Source organism: Bison bison, unplaced genomic scaffold (genome assembly GCF_000754665.1).
Source record: "Bison bison bison isolate TAMUID 2011002044 unplaced genomic scaffold, Bison_UMD1.0 scf7180017864389, whole genome shotgun sequence".
NCBI classification, from domain to species: domain Eukaryota; kingdom Metazoa; phylum Chordata; class Mammalia; order Artiodactyla; family Bovidae; genus Bison; species Bison bison.
The window spans coordinates 7,278,598-7,295,733 of NW_011494961.1; the positions used below are offsets into that span (position 1 = coordinate 7,278,598).

General features: G+C 36.1%; 1 protein-coding gene across 3 annotated transcripts in view; it reads right to left on the reverse strand.

The window, feature by feature from the left end:
* The window catches only part of SEC24B (SEC24 family member B), a 65,986-nt gene that overhangs the window by 7,225 nt on the left and 41,625 nt on the right, over positions 1-17,136 (reverse strand). For all 3 annotated transcript variants that reach the window (XR_826914.1, XM_010858549.1, XM_010858550.1), the window contains 12 exons: positions 15,881-16,062; positions 12,207-12,309; positions 10,466-10,592; positions 8,970-9,079; positions 8,033-8,145; positions 5,145-5,263; positions 4,739-4,794; positions 4,303-4,509; positions 2,098-2,221; positions 1,508-1,666; positions 837-1,010; positions 123-233 (listed from right to left, as the gene is read on the reverse strand). Coding sequence is in view for 2 of the 3 variants with exons in the window: in XM_010858549.1 (XP_010856851.1) it covers positions 123-233; positions 837-1,010; positions 1,508-1,666; positions 2,098-2,221; positions 4,303-4,509; positions 4,739-4,794; positions 5,145-5,263; positions 8,033-8,145; positions 8,970-9,079; positions 10,466-10,592; positions 12,207-12,309; positions 15,881-16,062 (1,585 nt within the window). In the remaining variant the exon portion in view is untranslated. The remainder of the gene's footprint in view (positions 1-122; positions 234-836; positions 1,011-1,507; positions 1,667-2,097; positions 2,222-4,302; positions 4,510-4,738; positions 4,795-5,144; positions 5,264-8,032; positions 8,146-8,969; positions 9,080-10,465; positions 10,593-12,206; positions 12,310-15,880; positions 16,063-17,136) is intronic.

A 17,136-nucleotide genomic window follows, 5' to 3' on the forward strand; every position in this document is an offset into this window, starting at 1 on the left:
AAATGAAAATGTAAAATATAAATACTTTTTAAATGAGGAATTTCTAGGGTAAAACAACGCCCAGGCTTCAGATTTTAGTATAGAAAAACATATTTCACCCGTTGCTTCACTTTTTTACTTACCCATGTTTGCCAGGAGGCAGATGGCAGCTTGTACATCCACTCCCGCGTATACATCTGCTAACGAACTGACCACTGGCAAGCAAAGAGTGTGCACTCTGATTCTCCGCTCACCTAGTCAAAGGATGAATCCACATCATTGCAAAATACATTAGGCCAAGAAATAAAGAAGCAAATAGGTCAAAATATTATTCAAGTTATTGTTTGATGGTATGAAATTACCAACAGAATTTTGAAATGGCAAAACCAAAGTTTTACAACGAACATGTTTTAAAGAAAATTAAACATTCTCTAAACCTGAACATAGACTATGAACACACACTATATTTTGAACACTAGGTTCTGGTTTTTATCTTAGCATTACTCATTCTAAATTATATGTTACAAGGTATAATGTCAGAAAACAGACCACGTAGACCTTAAGTGCCATGGAGAATTTCTCATGTTATGGATAAAGAAATAACGCTCAGGATAACCCAGACAGATTTAGTTTGAGTTATTATGCTAATATGATTTTGGGAGTACAAGTCTTCCACAAGTCAAAAAAGGTACTCTCTGAAGATTCAAAAATGAGTATTAAAAAAAAGAACGGAACGTATATTTGATGAACACAAATTCCATTATTTCCCATTGGTGTTCACTATCCCCAGTCTCCCGGTAGGTGAAAAGAGGGGAGAATTACTGGGGCAGGTTACATTTCAGTTCTGTTAACATTACCTTTGCTAGATGTATATAATAGGGCTGTTTGAAAGCACACTAAGGAAGTATCTGTCAAACTTTCTTCAATAGAGAGTTGTACTGCAAATCCAGCATCGGGATTGATGTTGGCGAGGGATAACAAATCAGTGGAACGGACAAAGAAATTTCCATGAAAAGTGTGCATGGAAAGACCTAGGGAAAAGAAAACTTGTTATAAAAGATGAGGTAGCACTAGTGTCTTTACCTCAGGTTAAAGCTACTTTTTAAATAAAAAATATCTCTGATTTTGAATCAAAAGGATAACTGGGGAGCAATACTTTTCACATAAAACAGAGATAACCTAAACTGAAGGCTGTTTGATGAGGAAGGCAAAGGTCATTCATTAATTTGACAATTCTCACTTAAGATCCTCCCTATTCCTCAAATTCATCTGAAATCACCTCCAATATGGGCTTTCTCTTGACTTCCTCCTAATAAGGCAAAGCATTTCCTCTACCTACTTATTCAAATTACTTAAAAAATTGAACAATGATTATTTAATAATAATATTTAAAACAGTACAGCTAGTTGGATCAAGTAGAAAATCTTTTTTATGATAATGAAAGGTGGTCACAGGTTGTCAATATGTGAATGCTTATTAATTTTGAAAAAAGTATATAATATAAAGCATAATTTTTGTAATTTCGTACCTTTAGTACACCTTATTCTCATAACAGCTTCAAATCCAATTTTTCTTGTGAGATACCGTTTTAGATCTTTTTGTAACTTTTCTGCTTGCGAGGGATTGTGAGTATAGTGGAAAGATGGGTAGTAATAGATGCACCCTGCAGAATACTTGGACATGCAAGCTTTAGAGAGAAAAAGGAAAAGTATTAGCTACTGAAACAATAACATTTATTTGTCCAACAGCAGTACAGATTCTGTATTATGAAGAAGTCTAAGTTATAATGAAAAAAAACATACAGTGGTCAAAAATGGGGATAATATATAAATCTGAGAAAGATATATTTATAAAACATAATATATATTAAGTTTACTGTTGAGCAGAATGGTAAAAGAATTGTATTTAAATAAAAACAACAACCCAGATTGACATTTTACATTTGTATAGGGTTAGGGTTGTTTTTTTTTTTAAAGTTTAGTGGTAATTTTCATAGACATTATCTAATTCACAGGTCTTCCTCCCAAACAACTGAGAACTCTTAGTAAAGAATTTACATTTAATTATATGCTAAAAATGTTTATGTAAAAACAGATAAATACAATGTTATGTCCTTACCTAGAGAAGCGAGATCAGAATACTGGGAACTTAAAAGGAACAGATCCACGGCAGTCTGCTGCCCTGAGCAATCTAAAGCGAGTTTCTTATAAAAATCAGTTGCAGGGCCAAGATGTTGTACAACCTAAGTCAACAGGTCATAAAGTAAGAGCTAGAAAATCTTGAATTATCATATATTTCTGTCTGTTACAATCAGGAAGAGAATATTGTCTGTCCCCCTATCAAACTATGGATTTTTTTTTTTTTTTTTATGTCTAGGTAGTTGGCATAGATTTCCTATGAGAATAATCACTAACATTTATAAAAGCACATATAGGGCAGCATTGGAGAAGGAAATGGCAACCCACTCCAGTGTTCTTGCCTGGAGAATCCCAGGGATGGGGGAGCCTGATGGGCTGCCGTCTATGGGGTCACACAGAGTCAGACATGACTGAAGCGACTCAGCAGCAGCAGGGCAGCATAGATGTCTTATATAATTAAATTATTTAATCCTCATAATAATATATATTTCACAGAGTTAACAACATTTTACAGATGAGGAAACTGAGGCAAACAAATGACTAATTACATAGTTATTGAGTGGTAGATGCTGGAATATCCAGGCAGTCTGGCTCCAGAATGAGTGCTGTTACCAATTATTATATATATATTGTTACACAATAACAGGAGAGACTAACAGATTAAGCAAAATCCTTCCAGTTGGTATCAGGACACTTAAGCTGAGGAGATGGCACTAGAGAAGAGTTAAGAATGCAAGAGCCGGGCTCCAAGTTCTTAATTATTTCACTACATTGCACAACAAAATGTTTCAATTATAGTGTATGATTATTATATTAGAGTTTAAAACAGAACAGACACTTAAATTCTTGAGTCTCAGGCAGATAGACAATACTTCTAAAAGTTACATGAGAACAAAAAACCCAAAACTGTATCAAAGAAATCAGTAAACACTTTGCTTTTGTTCAGTGTTCCATAATGGATTACGATGGATCAACGCACTGGATAAAGCTAGCTGTACTTGTTGATGAGTTAAAAAATATACTTGTCCCCAGTTTATTTTAAAATTAGCTTCTTTCTCAAAAGCAATTTAAAAACATAATTTCATAAAAAGTAAAATACGGTGCTATTCAAAAGTAAAACACAGTGTTATTCTTCTTTAGCAAATTGGTAAAGAATAAAAAAGTAGCAATCCTTAATGGTGCCCAGAAGATCAGAGTCCTTAAGAGTACAGGTTGATTAAAAATCCCAATAAGTAAAATAAAATAATAATTTTAAATACAGTTTATACTCATCGATCCAATAATTTCACTTCTAGGAATTTATCTTAGGGAAAAACTGAATATGTGGCTAAAGATTTACAACACTATTAAAACTTTAATTCATACTCATAACTAGTTGCAATGGACATTTTCATATATATAAGTTGAGGTCAGACAAAACTTATTTACAGAACAAAAACGAGTATTTGAAATTGGGGTTAAAATACCCTGACCAAGTCTTCACTGTAAAACCTTAGGAACATTCAGCCTCATTTCACTCTTAAACAGCAAGAAAGCAATTAACGAAATCATGTTTTTCTCATTTACTAAAAAACCTTTTTTAAGTAGAATTTTTAGGGACCTCCAAAAATGCTCACTATGAGTGAATGCTCACTTCAGTGAAAAAAGTCAACAAAAAAATATAGTATACATGTATGATGCCCAACTGTGCTTACTTGTATTTATTTAACTACTATTATCTTGACAGTAAGATAACCGATCATCTATGTTTCCATGTTCCAAGTTTTATACAGTGATTTGTATTACCTTCATTAAAAGTTTATTAATATGTGCATATTAAATTATATCTCAGATTTAGTAAGTTTTATCAATTGTGAAATAGAAAAGAACACTAGAGTCAGAAAATCCAAGTCACATCTTTACCATTAAATATTTATTTAACTTTTGGCAAGACTGTTGAATCTGTTTCCTCATCTGTAAAAAAAAGGCTTATAGTAGATAATTTCTAAATTTCTATGACTCATAAACAAAGTATTAAAAAGAACACACTGCAACACAACAACAAAATGGTAATTTGAATTAAACTCTCTTACCAGTTGTTTTTTTTTTTCACTATCAAAGAATTAGAAAAATAGACTCAAATAATTAAGTCAATAGAGGTAGAAGCCATGATCTTGAATATGAGAGAGGAACTAATATAAAATACCTTTGTGCTTGATCTCTGATTAGGATCTTCTCTGGACTGCAGAAGCCCTGCCCCCAAGGAAGGTAACTGTGTCTGAAATAGAGACACACGGCCCCCTGTTGGAGACATTAATTTAAAGGCAGCCTGGAGAGCAGGACCCAGAGCACTGTGTGTTTCTCTTGTATTGGTGAACATATTGGGTAACGCATTCAATAAGTCTTTTATAAGCTGGGGAAACAAAGATTGAAAGCTGAATTACTGAGAAGGAAGGGCAATATTCCAGAGTACAGTATATGCCACTACATTTTGGAGGACTGTAAAGTGAGTAGTCAACAGATATGCTACCTACATTGTTTACTGCAATGTTAATATATACCAAGGAAACACATGTTCAACATTACAATCAGATGAAGTAACAGAAATACTTTAATACTTAAAAAAAAAAATTCAATCTCACCTCTTTACTTTCATATAGATTCACAAGTAAGCTATCCGGAGTAGGTAGAAAAACATCTATAGGGAAAACATATATTTTAACCAAAATATAAATAAACTCAAAAGAATTTCGAATTTAAAAATTCTTAGTTTTCTAAGTCCAAACATGTAAAGGGTATGCACAATACTGCTTTAATATATATCCTCTGTACATATCATACATGTGTGTGTGTGAGCATGTGTAAGTACATATACGTAGGTGTAAAAAACTTTGACTCAAGTACTTTCCAGGAAAGCAATTATTTTAAAACAAATATCTAATGAGCTAAATTATCTGTACAGCATTATGACAAGATATGTTGTAAAATAAAGTACCCTGAATTCCAAAATTGTTTTATTAATAGAGTTTTGTTTTATTCGCTGCTTACCATCTATATCAGATACAATCAACATTTGAGGCTGTGATAATCCTTCTTGCAAATTGTAGAAATGAATAGTGCTATCAAAGGTCACGAATCCTATTCTTGTTCGTGAATCTCCAGGGAGCCTAAAGATAAAAATGATCATTTTAAATTCAAACTGCTAAGGGACATATTCTTTTTAAAAATACTAAGAATAATTGTTTATGTTTTTATATAGAGGACAGAATAGTTACCCCTATCTAAACCAACGCATATCAGAAAAGAGTAAATATAAAGCATTCCATTTTCAGATGAAACCAGACATGTTCAGAGTTCATGCCTCTGATAACAGAACTATCTTCAAATAATAAATCAAAACTTAAAATGATATGCTTAAAAAACAAAGATTTCTTGATAACTTTCCTCTGAAACAAACTCCTTTAAGTAAAAATTGCTCATATTTTCAGTTTCAATATTACAAAAATCATGTATGTTGTTTCAGTATTTTAAGAACAGATTGACAAAATGAGTACTATTCAAGAAAAGATTTTAACATGTAAAATTTTAAATAAAAACCACATTCAGAAACATCAAGACATTTTATCTATGATCACTCTTTTAAAAATATTCTGTGAGTATTCAAGTATTCAAATTTTCTGTCAGTATTCAAGTCAATAATACAGCAAAGAATAAATAACCATTTAAAGTCTGTCAAAAAAAAAGCCTGGCAAGCTATCCTTATTAATAAGATAGATGCCATGTCTTACAAAAGTATCAGTATATTTCTAAGTACCATCATGTTAACTGCTATAATTTTTAAATGTAATTTATTATGATTTTTTATGTAATTTATTGTTCTAGCAATGTCTTTAAAGATATTTTTTAATATTACAGGATGCCGCAACAGTGTGCATCAAAGCAAGCAGCGCTATTATTATTATGAAGGATCAATCAGGCTACTCAGAGGCTGATTCATGACACTGTAAAGCAGAAACTAACACAACACTGTAAAGCAATTATATTCCAATTTTTTAAAAAGGCATTTCAGAGAACAGAAAACAACAAATTATGTAGGTGTTTACCTTAGTAATACTGGTCAAGGTTTATCTTGTTTCTACAGACTAATTTCTTCACTTCTTTGAGATTTCTAAGGTCACTGATTATTAGAGTCATTTGTTATCAGTCGCAATGGAGACTACGTACCTCTAGGCCAAAATACAAAGCTGAGCTAGAACCGCTCCAGCATCAAATTTCCTTTCTCAAAGTTACATACACAGCCCTTTCCAGAAGCATGATAATATCTTATTGCTAGCCTATCACCTTTACTTTTTTACTTTTCTGATACTTTTAATTTCCACTTTAATCAAACATATACATTTTAAAAACTGTTTTTCATTCCCAATATTATCTTTTTGGCTTTCCATAGACCATTTAATTTGCAAATAATCACTTATCTCTGCTGAAAGTAAAAAGTGAATGTGTTTGTCTCAGTCGTGTCTGACCGTTTGCAACTCCATGGACTGTATGTAGTTCACCAGGCTCCTCTGTCCATAGAATTCTCCAGGCAAGAATACTGGAGTAGGTTGCCACTTCCTTCTGCAGGGGATCTTCCCAACCTGGGGATTGAGCCCTGGTCTCTTGCATTGCACTGGCTCCTATTTCTAGTGCTATATCATCAAATACCTTCCCAGCAAGCTAACTCTTCAGTCTTAACAGCTATTTCTTTGCAGAGCGTCTTCCTTTGCTACTCACTGCTAAAGTCATGTCTGAATTAAGCACTTGTGACTTAAAAAGGGCAAATGCTTCAATCAAGGACAAAAATATGAAATCACTAAGTTACTAACAGAAACTTAAAGCAAATCATTTAATATCTCTGGATGTTTTTAATCTTGAATGTTTCAATGTTATCAGTTTATTCACAGGCCAAGATCAGTGATATGCAATTATAGCGACTAGAGCTAGCACTCAACAGAAGAAGGCTCTCAAACTCAAACGGAAAAGGGGAGACAAGAACCTTTTGGAATTACCAAGTACTTCTGACAAAATATTCATGTATTTTGAATACTGAAATATATTTCAATATATATTGAATACATATATTATATATACACAATATATATAATATATTCAATATATATACTATATATAGAATATATATATATTCAATATATATTCACCCCTACACCTCTACACAAGTCCAGAACCCCTGCAGTAGGAAGCTACTATTACAAACAACCTGAAGTCATACTTCTCATGGGTGTTGGAGTAGAAAAAGAGATGTACAAACAACTTTGTTTCCCAGAGACCTGGAACATCCACTTTTTAAGTTAGTTAAGGGTCTCCTTCCTGACTAATACTGGTAGATAGACTAATAAGTTTAATCACCTTATCCTATACTTTGTTTCCCCTTTCACCATAAAGCTTCTTACTAATATGCCAGTTCAGTTTCTGGCTTCTTAAAATATTCAGCACACTATCAATTCCCTCTTTCCCTTTATCTGGCTCATTTTCTCATTAGCACATCTGAAACTATCTTATGAAAAACTTCTTGCTCAGGCATAAATTACAGCTCGATTTCTCTCATCCAGATCCTTGATACCCTGGCTAGGTTGAGTTTTCTGGATCTAAGTGCACAGACTTGCTAAGTCAGGGGGATAGTTAGAGATAAAATCTAAATTCCTAAGTATTAAAACTATTATGGTTTTAAGATTCAGATACAAAGTTATAAATCCAAATAATATACGTAGATCTTTATTCTAAAGTAGATAGGATGTACTCTATTAGTGATAAATGAAATCAAACTTAATAAAAGCCAACCCCATAAACTGCTAATAAACACACTTCACATTTTATACATTTATACACACACACACACACACACACACACACACACAATGAGTAAAAAAAATTCTTACTTGTCTAGATTTTCTAACAGTGACTGGCACAAAATTGTCAAATATCCAGCTTCTACTGCATTATGAGACACATCTAAAACAAACAAGTAAACTGCAGGTTGAGGTGGACGGAGCTGAAAGGAATAGAAATAATGTAACATATTTAGTAGGTATAAGTCATTCTTTTGTATCACAACTAGTACTGGATATTTACTGATTGTAATATGTATATATGTATCTACACAAATAGAATCAATGTTTTATAATATCTTAGGTAATGAAAATGGCATTCCTTTGATTTTTTTCTTTTAAATTTGTTCATGGATTAAACATGATTTGGCAGTAATTACACAGTAATGGTTAAGCAGATGGGCTGAATGTCTTCCTGATAGAGTAATAGCTGAGATATCTTTCCAAGGAAAATTAAACATATTTATTATTAAATATTAACCTTTAAACCCTCTCCCTACTCCTAAAAATATTTTACTTTAAACATTTATATTTTTAAACCTGACAATCATTAGTACCATTGGGTCACCTGATGGCAGTTGAATCCCAAGGGTTAAGTGCTAGGTGTAAAGCAAGTTCTTAAAAGCAATTTTTGACAAAAACACGAGTTTTTCTGTTGAAGGATCTTAAATACTAAATGGTAAAAAGAATATTTATATTCATTACAAGCAAGTAATGAAATCAAAATGGCAACAAATTGTAGATAAGTAGGAAACATATTTATTAGGAAACATTTCTTAGTGATGTAACTGCGTTCTTTTAGGAGATCAAGCAATCTTTACAAAGATACAAAGAGTTATCTATTTGTTAAGTACAAGGTTTCAGCACTATTTCAAAAAAATCATACAATGGACAATTTAAAAATTTAGACAAGAATTCACTTAAGAGTAAACTACCAAATGACCAATACAACTGCACTGCAGGACTAATTTTAACACTGAATAGTTACCATATAATCTGAAGAAGCAATGAACTCCACTGTTGAATTCTGAACTTCTGGCCGTTTATGAGGCTCTCCATAGGATCGGGTAAGGGGATTATACATAAATTCTTCAGGAACTAGAAAAGATTAGGAATCCAGTACAAAGTTAGTAGCACAATTTCTAAACACATATATATGCCTAGAAATAAACACCTCTATCATTAATATTTATGAAGTTTATAAAAGCTTTGTGAAGATCTAATGGTTGCCAACATAGGTCCGTCTAGTTAAGGCTATGGTTTTTCCTGTGGTCATGTATGGATGTGAGAGTTGGACTGTGAAGAAAGCTGAGCGCCGAAGAATTGATGCTTTTGAACTGTGGTGTTGGAGAAGACTCTTGAGAGTCCCTTGGACTGCAAGGAGATCCAACCAGTCCATTCTGAAGGAGATCAGCCCTGGGATGTCTTTGGAAGGAATGATGCTAAAGCTGAAACTCCAGTAATTTGGCCACCTCATGCGAAGAGTTGACTCATTGGAAAAGACTCTGATGCTGGGAGGGATTGGGGGCAGGAGGAGAAGGGGATGACAGAGGTGGCTGGATGGCATCACCGACTCGATGGACGTGAGCCTGAGTGAACTCTGGGAGTTGGTGATGGACAGGGAGGCCTGGTGTGCTGCAATTCATGGGGTCGCAAACAGCTGGACACGACTGAGTGACTGAACTGAACTGAACTGAATGGTAAAAACAAATCCCCTAAACCTTCTTTAAAAAAACAAATCAGGAGGACAAGAAAACTTATCTTCTGAAATTAGATGAGAAAACCAGGACACAAGTAGCCTTGCTTCTTAGGCTTATGTCCTATTTATTATGTCACATGACATGGCAAAGAAATCAGAAACACAGATTTGAAAGCAATCATCGTAAGAGGATCTAAGACATGTCCCTGAAGGGGACAGCAGATGCACATGCACACGTGTGTCCACACACACCAGCAGAGATCTACACTGAGCTGAATGGACCACATGTACAGAAAGAAGACAACCTAAACTTGTCAGGGTCAAGCATGATTAGTGCGCATGCTCTCATCTATCGGAGCTGCACTGCTGCACTTCACTTCTTCAAAAATAATCTATGAATTCTTTTTACCTTCTCCCCTCCCTGTCGCAGTCCGCATTATCCCCTTGGCCAGCCAAAAATGAAGTGTCCCTAGCCTGCATTCTATTCATTAAAAGTGTCATGAAAGTTTATAAACAGTGAGGAGACACCAGATAATAGCAACAATGTCAAAATGTCTAAAATAATATAAGACACGTTATTTTAAGAATCTGAGGGACTTCCCTGATAGTCCAATGGCTAAGACTCTGCTCCCAATGTAGGTGGCCCAGCTTTGATCCCTAGTCTGAGATCTAGAGCTCACCTGCTGTTAACTAAAGATTCCACATGCCACAACTATACATCCTCAACTAAGACCTGGAACAGACAAATAAATGAAACAAATATTAAAAAAGAATATGAAACTCACCATCATTAACTCTATAGCACAAATTGCATTTCCATCTACGTTGATCAATGAAGGATACAAAAGGGTTGATATATGTTCGACAAGATCGGCACCTCACAATGGTATTGGATGTTATCACTGGCAATTGCTAGGAAAAAGAATAAAGATGTTGTAGCAGAAAAAACACCCCAGAGGAAAAATGGACCACATACTGCTCTGCTCCCTATGCAGAACAGAAAACACATTTGTGTTTTGAAACTGAAGTATTTTAATAAATTCCAGTGGTGCACTGAGCAACATAAGCAGCTATCAAGTTTCTCCCTCTTCTAACACAAACTGTAAAATAACAGTAAAATAAAGCCAAATCAAATGTAATGAAAGTTACTGGCAGAGAAGCAAGTCTGGTTGGCCAAGATAATATAATAACCTCAGCTTATCAGCTACACTGATAAGAAGCAAGTGTGAGAAACTCGCAGTGTATAAAATGTCTGTCTTTGCCGCCTGACTGCACCTGGTACCAGACTCCAAGGCCCTGCTCGTTAGGCAGCCATACAGCCTGGATGGGGACCACGGGTCAGCAGAAACCAAGGACAATGTGCCTTAAAGACAGTACATCTCTCAAGGCTTAGTGTGGGACAGGAACTTTATACATAAGTAACTACATGTTATTTGTGAAAATATCAGGAAATATATTTAACTGAAAATGAGAAAATTAAAAATTACCCAGAATTCTACATTCCCAAGGAAGTCACTGCTGCCAATTTAGCGTATACACTTCCAGAATCTGGGAAATTACCTATGTTGGTTTAGAAATAAAGGCTGCAATTTTATTACAGCTGGTCAAATAGTACTTACTGAATGAATATAATGAAGGTACTTATCATATATTATAATTATTTTATTTTCTATTCACTTGAGGAAAGAAAACTCCACAAAGAAGCTTAATGACCTTTGTATCCTCAGCACTCAGCGTGACAGGTAATCAAAAAATATTTTTTGGTTGAATGAGAGCACAAGAAACTCATTAGCAATAGAGGGTAAAAAAAACGTAGTTATAAAGAAGTATGAGGGCGAAACACAACTTATAAAGTATAAATAAAATGTATCTGATTAAATGTTTTTTCTGAAGTTTAGGAATTTTAGTTTAAATACAATATGCTTGCATGAAATACCAGAATATGTATAAAAATCCAGCATGCTAGGTATTATATCAAATAGACTATGGAAACCTTAAAAAATAACATTTTAATTCAATAGGCTTCAAGAATTTAGACTTTATTATTACAAAGGTTACTTGATTAATACAGTTGGGAACAACTGTATGGTTTTCCTCCCTAACTGTGCACCGCTGGTGGTGTTTCCTTTATGTTTAAAAATAACTGCTGAAGTTTGTCACCTATGGCCATTCCACAGTACCACTACAACTACTACTCTTTCCAAACCCAGCTCAGATCTCATTGTTGTAGAAAACACCTGCTACTGTGCCCAGAGGAAACCCCTCCAGTACTGTGTTCGTTACTTAACTACGTCACAGATGCTGATTAGTTACAGGTATTAGTCATCCTGCACCGCAATTATCTGCCTCTACGTTTTTGCTCCTATCAGCAGGTGACAGAAAACGTTTGTTGTATCGAAACTGAAATAATTAATTCTACCTTCAATAAAACAAAATAAAAATTCTAAGAAAATATACAATCCAAACATCTTGCACATTAAGTACAGAGGTCAACACCCACAAATACCTTAAAATATGTTACTTTACCGTTAGGTCTCTGAAGGGATGTAACAACAATCCTAAAGGAAGCTTAGCTTTATTCAGTAACGCCTGTGTCTGTGGAATATTTGTTAAAGTACACCGAAATGAACTGTAAAGACAGAAACAACAGGGACTATGTTAGCTATCAGGAAAAATATTAATACTGATGTGGATACTTGCAGACAGCTAGACAGTCAAGAGGATACGTGAAAATCACTGGACATACTACAGAACTATGAGGGTCCTGATGACTTAACAGGTATACATGTAATTTATATGTCAAAAGATCCAAATTAAGGACTCAACATTTTCATGGTGAAAAAGTATAACACACTCAGGAAAACACAGTAACTCTAGTATGACCGTCAGGGTGTGAACAGCAGGGGGCAGAAAACATGAGTGAAAAGGTACCTTTGCATCTTAAGGATGCGGCTCCTGATCTACTGTGCGTCCTTCACCTGTTGAACGCCTCCTTTTTCTAAGACTCATCAGAGTTCTAGCTTCCTGTGAAACCACCCTCATCCTGATCACAAGTCAGAAGGAAAGACGTCTTCCTCTGTGCTCTGAGGTCTACTTATGCTTCTATGGCATCAGTTAGTCTGACCTGCTTTAGCTGTGCACTTTATCTTCTCTATCAGCGACCTTTTGTTCACTGTGTCACCCTAGCACTATTCCTCTCACAGACTAGTGCTCACAACTTGAGATCAGCAGACACAGAATCAATAAAGGAGCAACCAGAGATACAAAGCAGAGGTGCTGGAAATGGTGACAGGAATTTTAAGAAGAGTGGTTGACAGTATGTTGAGATAATCCAGATATGGGTTGACTCCACACTGGTGAGTTCCCCGAACACACCAAGCTGGTTTCTGCTTCAGGACCACTGCATTTGCTGTTCATGCAGCTTGGCGCCCTCTTTCCAGAGTCACATTTTGATCTCTCATTTCATTCAGATCTCTATTCAAATGTTAACTCCTTGGGAAAACCTATCCTGACTCCTCAATTAAAAATAATCAACCTCAATCCTTTCTATTCCCTACTTCAGAGTTATTCTGAGATTACGTTGCATACCCATTGGTTTGATTATTCACAGTGTGTCTTCCCTAATAGGATACAGGCTGCATGAGACTGAGAACTTTGGTTTACCGCTTCATTCCCAGCACCTAGAAACAGTGTCTGGCACCTAATTTAGAAAGCATTCAGTCCCAGTGGTCATGTATGGATGTGAGAGTTGGACTATAAAGAAAGCTGAGTGCTGAAGAATTGATGCTTTTGAACTGTGGTGTTAGAGAAGACTCTTGTAGAGTCCCTTGGACTGCAAGGAGATCCAACCAGTCCATCCTAAAGGAGATCAGTCCTGGGTGTTCATTGGAAGGACTGAAGCTGAAGCTTCAATACTTTGGCCACCTGATTCGAAGAACTGACTCCCTGGAAAAGTCCCTGATGCTGGGAAAGACTGAAGGCAGGAAGAGAAGGAACGACAGAGGGAGAGATGGTTGGATGGCATCACTCACGTGATGGACATGAGTTTGAGCAAGCTCCAGGAGTTGGTAATGGACAGGAAAGCCTGTCATGCTGCAGTCCATGGGGTCACAAAGAGTCGGACACGACTGAGTGACCGAACTGAACTGACTGAAATGCTGAATGACTCATCTTAATATGCAGACACAATTACTATTTCTGTTATACAGTTGACAACACAGACTTGAGACACAGAGTATTGGCACAGCTTCATGGATACTTATCAGTGGAACCACAATAAGTATCTAGGTCTGTCAAACTCTAAATCTATGCTCTAAAGTCTGCTGCTGCTACTGCTAAGTCGCTTCAGTCGTGTCCGACTCTGTGTGACCCCATAGACGGCAGCCCACCAGGCTCCCCCGTCCCTGGGATTCTCCAGGCAAGAACACTGGAGTGGGTTGCCATTGCCTTCTCCAATGCATGAAAGTGAAAAGTGAAAGTGAAGTCGCTCAGTCGTGTCCGACTCTTAGCGACCCCGTGGGCTGCAGCCTACCAGGCTCCTCCGTCCATGGGATTTTCCAGGCAGGAGTACTGGAGTGGGGTGCCATTGCCTTCTCCGATGCTCTAAAGCCTAATACTCTGCTATTTAGGTACAAGGTATTTTATGTATTTTACACATAATTGAGTAGAAACATAGAACTATTCCCTATCTATGTGATCTCTTACACGTAAACATATACTGTATTTACCTACTTGGAGGGGGTGCCTAACCATTCATAGTACAGGGCCATAATTCACATACTTATTGACCTGATAGCAACTTACACATAGTTTGGGCAGCTACCTTTCAATCTGGAATCAATGGTTTTACGTTTTTTAGGAAATGGTCTTGGCACTGCCTTAGGCACTGATTGGGGGCTGGTGTAGGGGATGGTGGAAGAGGTGGAACCCTCAAAGCACCCCCATATTCTGTTTCCTCTATTAGAAATCTATATAAGACTTTGGTTAAAAAGAGAGGAACTTGTTAGCTTTTTTTTTTTTAAGCTAGAAAACTAGGGCCTTAAAAATACATATAGCTTTTTTATTTTTTAAGCTGGAAAACTATTGCCTTAAAAATACATATATATATGTTGCCTCTGCTGCTGCTGCTTCTAAGTCGTTTCAGTCGTGTCCGACTCTGTGCGACCCCATAGACGGTAGCCCACCAGGCTCCCCCATCCCTGGGATTCTCCAGGCAAGAACACTGGAGTGGGTTGCCATTTCCTTCTCCAATGCATGAAAATGAAAACTGAAAGTGAAGTCGCTCGGTCATGTCCAACTCTTAGCGACCTCACGGACTGCAGCCCATCAGGCTCCTCTGTCCATGGGATTTTCCAGGCGAGAGTACTGGAGTGGGGTGCACTGCCTTCTCCGGTGTTGCCTCTAAAGAACACTATTCTAATGCAAGGAAGACAGTGTTGTCTGTGAAGCAGAGTTTATGAGGAGAGATTCCAGAAGCAGGACGATGTCTGGGTAGAGAGAAACATTCTAGACTTAGGAGACAGAAAAACAGAAAGCAGGCACTAACAGAGGACTTTTGGTTTGGGGGGCACTGCAAGTGAGTAACAGAGCTTATACACCACTGGCTTGTGGCCATCAGATGGAGGCTGCCAACTAAACTTCTCTGTGAGGTGAGGAAATACTCAATAAAGAAAATCCAAATCAATATTCAGGCTAAATAAATGGATAAATACACATTGGGGCAAGGGTCTTCTCATTCAACACTAAGTGGGAAAAGAAAATTTAGAAATAAAACTACTTATCTAATCTGTATCCTTTTCAAGCAGAGATTGAAATTGCATTAAATTAAGATTTCACCTAATTTAAAAGGAAGATTACTTTAAAAGAAGTTACTACTGGTAAAAAGTGAGGAGAAAGAAATTTAAGAAAAATATGGTTAGATTTGGGTTTCTAAAACCCTTCACTAAAACAGAAAAAACTTTCCCTAGCATTAGATAATAGGGAATGAGACAAGGAATGAGACTCGACAGCAACAAAGAGGACAGGAACCGATGACTTAAACTAAATTTTACATCTAGAATTTCTACACAAACTAAATTACAAGAGTTCACATTAACAAAACTTCCAATCAAGGAATTAATACCATAATATTTTTACTATGTTTGAAAGTCATGCAATGTTTTTGACAAGGTTTTTACTTACTAAAGATTATAAATACTTACTCTGGGCTACAGTTTAATTTCTTGAGGTCTAAATTCAAGTTGGGTACAGGAGCCCAAACAGGAGTCATGGGTAAAATATTCCTCTCTTGAGTAAGGTTGACAGGTCTCAAGCTTTCTGGCTGTGAAGAACTCTGAAGACTCAATCCTCCCAGACTGGAGGACAGCTGGTTCATACCAGGATACTGCAGAAAGGGCAATTTGAAACAACACAGAAGAACAATGTATCAAACAAGAATACAATTTATTATACTATGTGTAGGAAATTAACATACAGGAAAGCAAAAAGATAAAATTTGAATCTAGCTTTGTAAAGTAGAAAAACCTAATTGGGCAGCTCAGTTTAAAGCACTCTTTAAAAAACTCAAAGCAAAAATACTGAAAAAATTTAAACCTTATGTGAATGGTTAAACTTAACAACAATATTTCGACAATGCTTTTCAACATCAAGAATTTGGTTTCTCTGAATACCTTGCATACTGGAAAGGCAGGATAAATGCTTAAAGTTTTTCAATTTTCAGAATGTGTTGCTGCCATAGGAATGATAATGATGTTCCATGAGTTCTGCTTGCTTAGTTTTTGTTTCCTTTTATATTTTTAGTATTATTATGAAGTCATGGCTCTTATTAACTCAGTGTGACTTAATGAACTGTAGTTACTATTCCCTCTGAAGCCCACACTACCCAGTCTTCTGTCAGTGACAGCCCCTGCAGCTGATTTCAGTGTCCTTTTGATATGAACCCGTTGTCTCTGTTAGTTTCCTTGTTTTCTGGCATGACATTCTGTATCACTTCTTCAGAACTGAAATTAGCCATTTATCCAACAAAGATTCCTGGTTCCTTTTAAATTGGGATGGTATCTAGAGACCATAATCTAGATAACATTGTTATTGTGTTGTTATTACTTCCAGACTTCTACAATAGAGATAGAAATCATAGAAGAAAAAAAAATAATGAGTTCACACTGACATTTCCAATTCAAATTTAGGTAATGGCATTTTAATTTTTTTGATTTTATGCCTTTATCGCTCTTCTCTTTTGCTGAAAATCTTGTATTCTAATGGTAACAGCATTATGCATATGTGCTCAGTCAAGTCCAACTCTGCACCTGCCAGGCTCCTGTCCTGGAATATTCCAGGCAAGAATACCGGAGTGAGTTGCCATTTCCTCCTCCAAGGGAGATTGCCAACCCAGGGATCGAACTCCGTCTTCTGTGTCGGCAGGTGGGTTCTTTATCACTGAGCCACCTGGGAAGCTCTG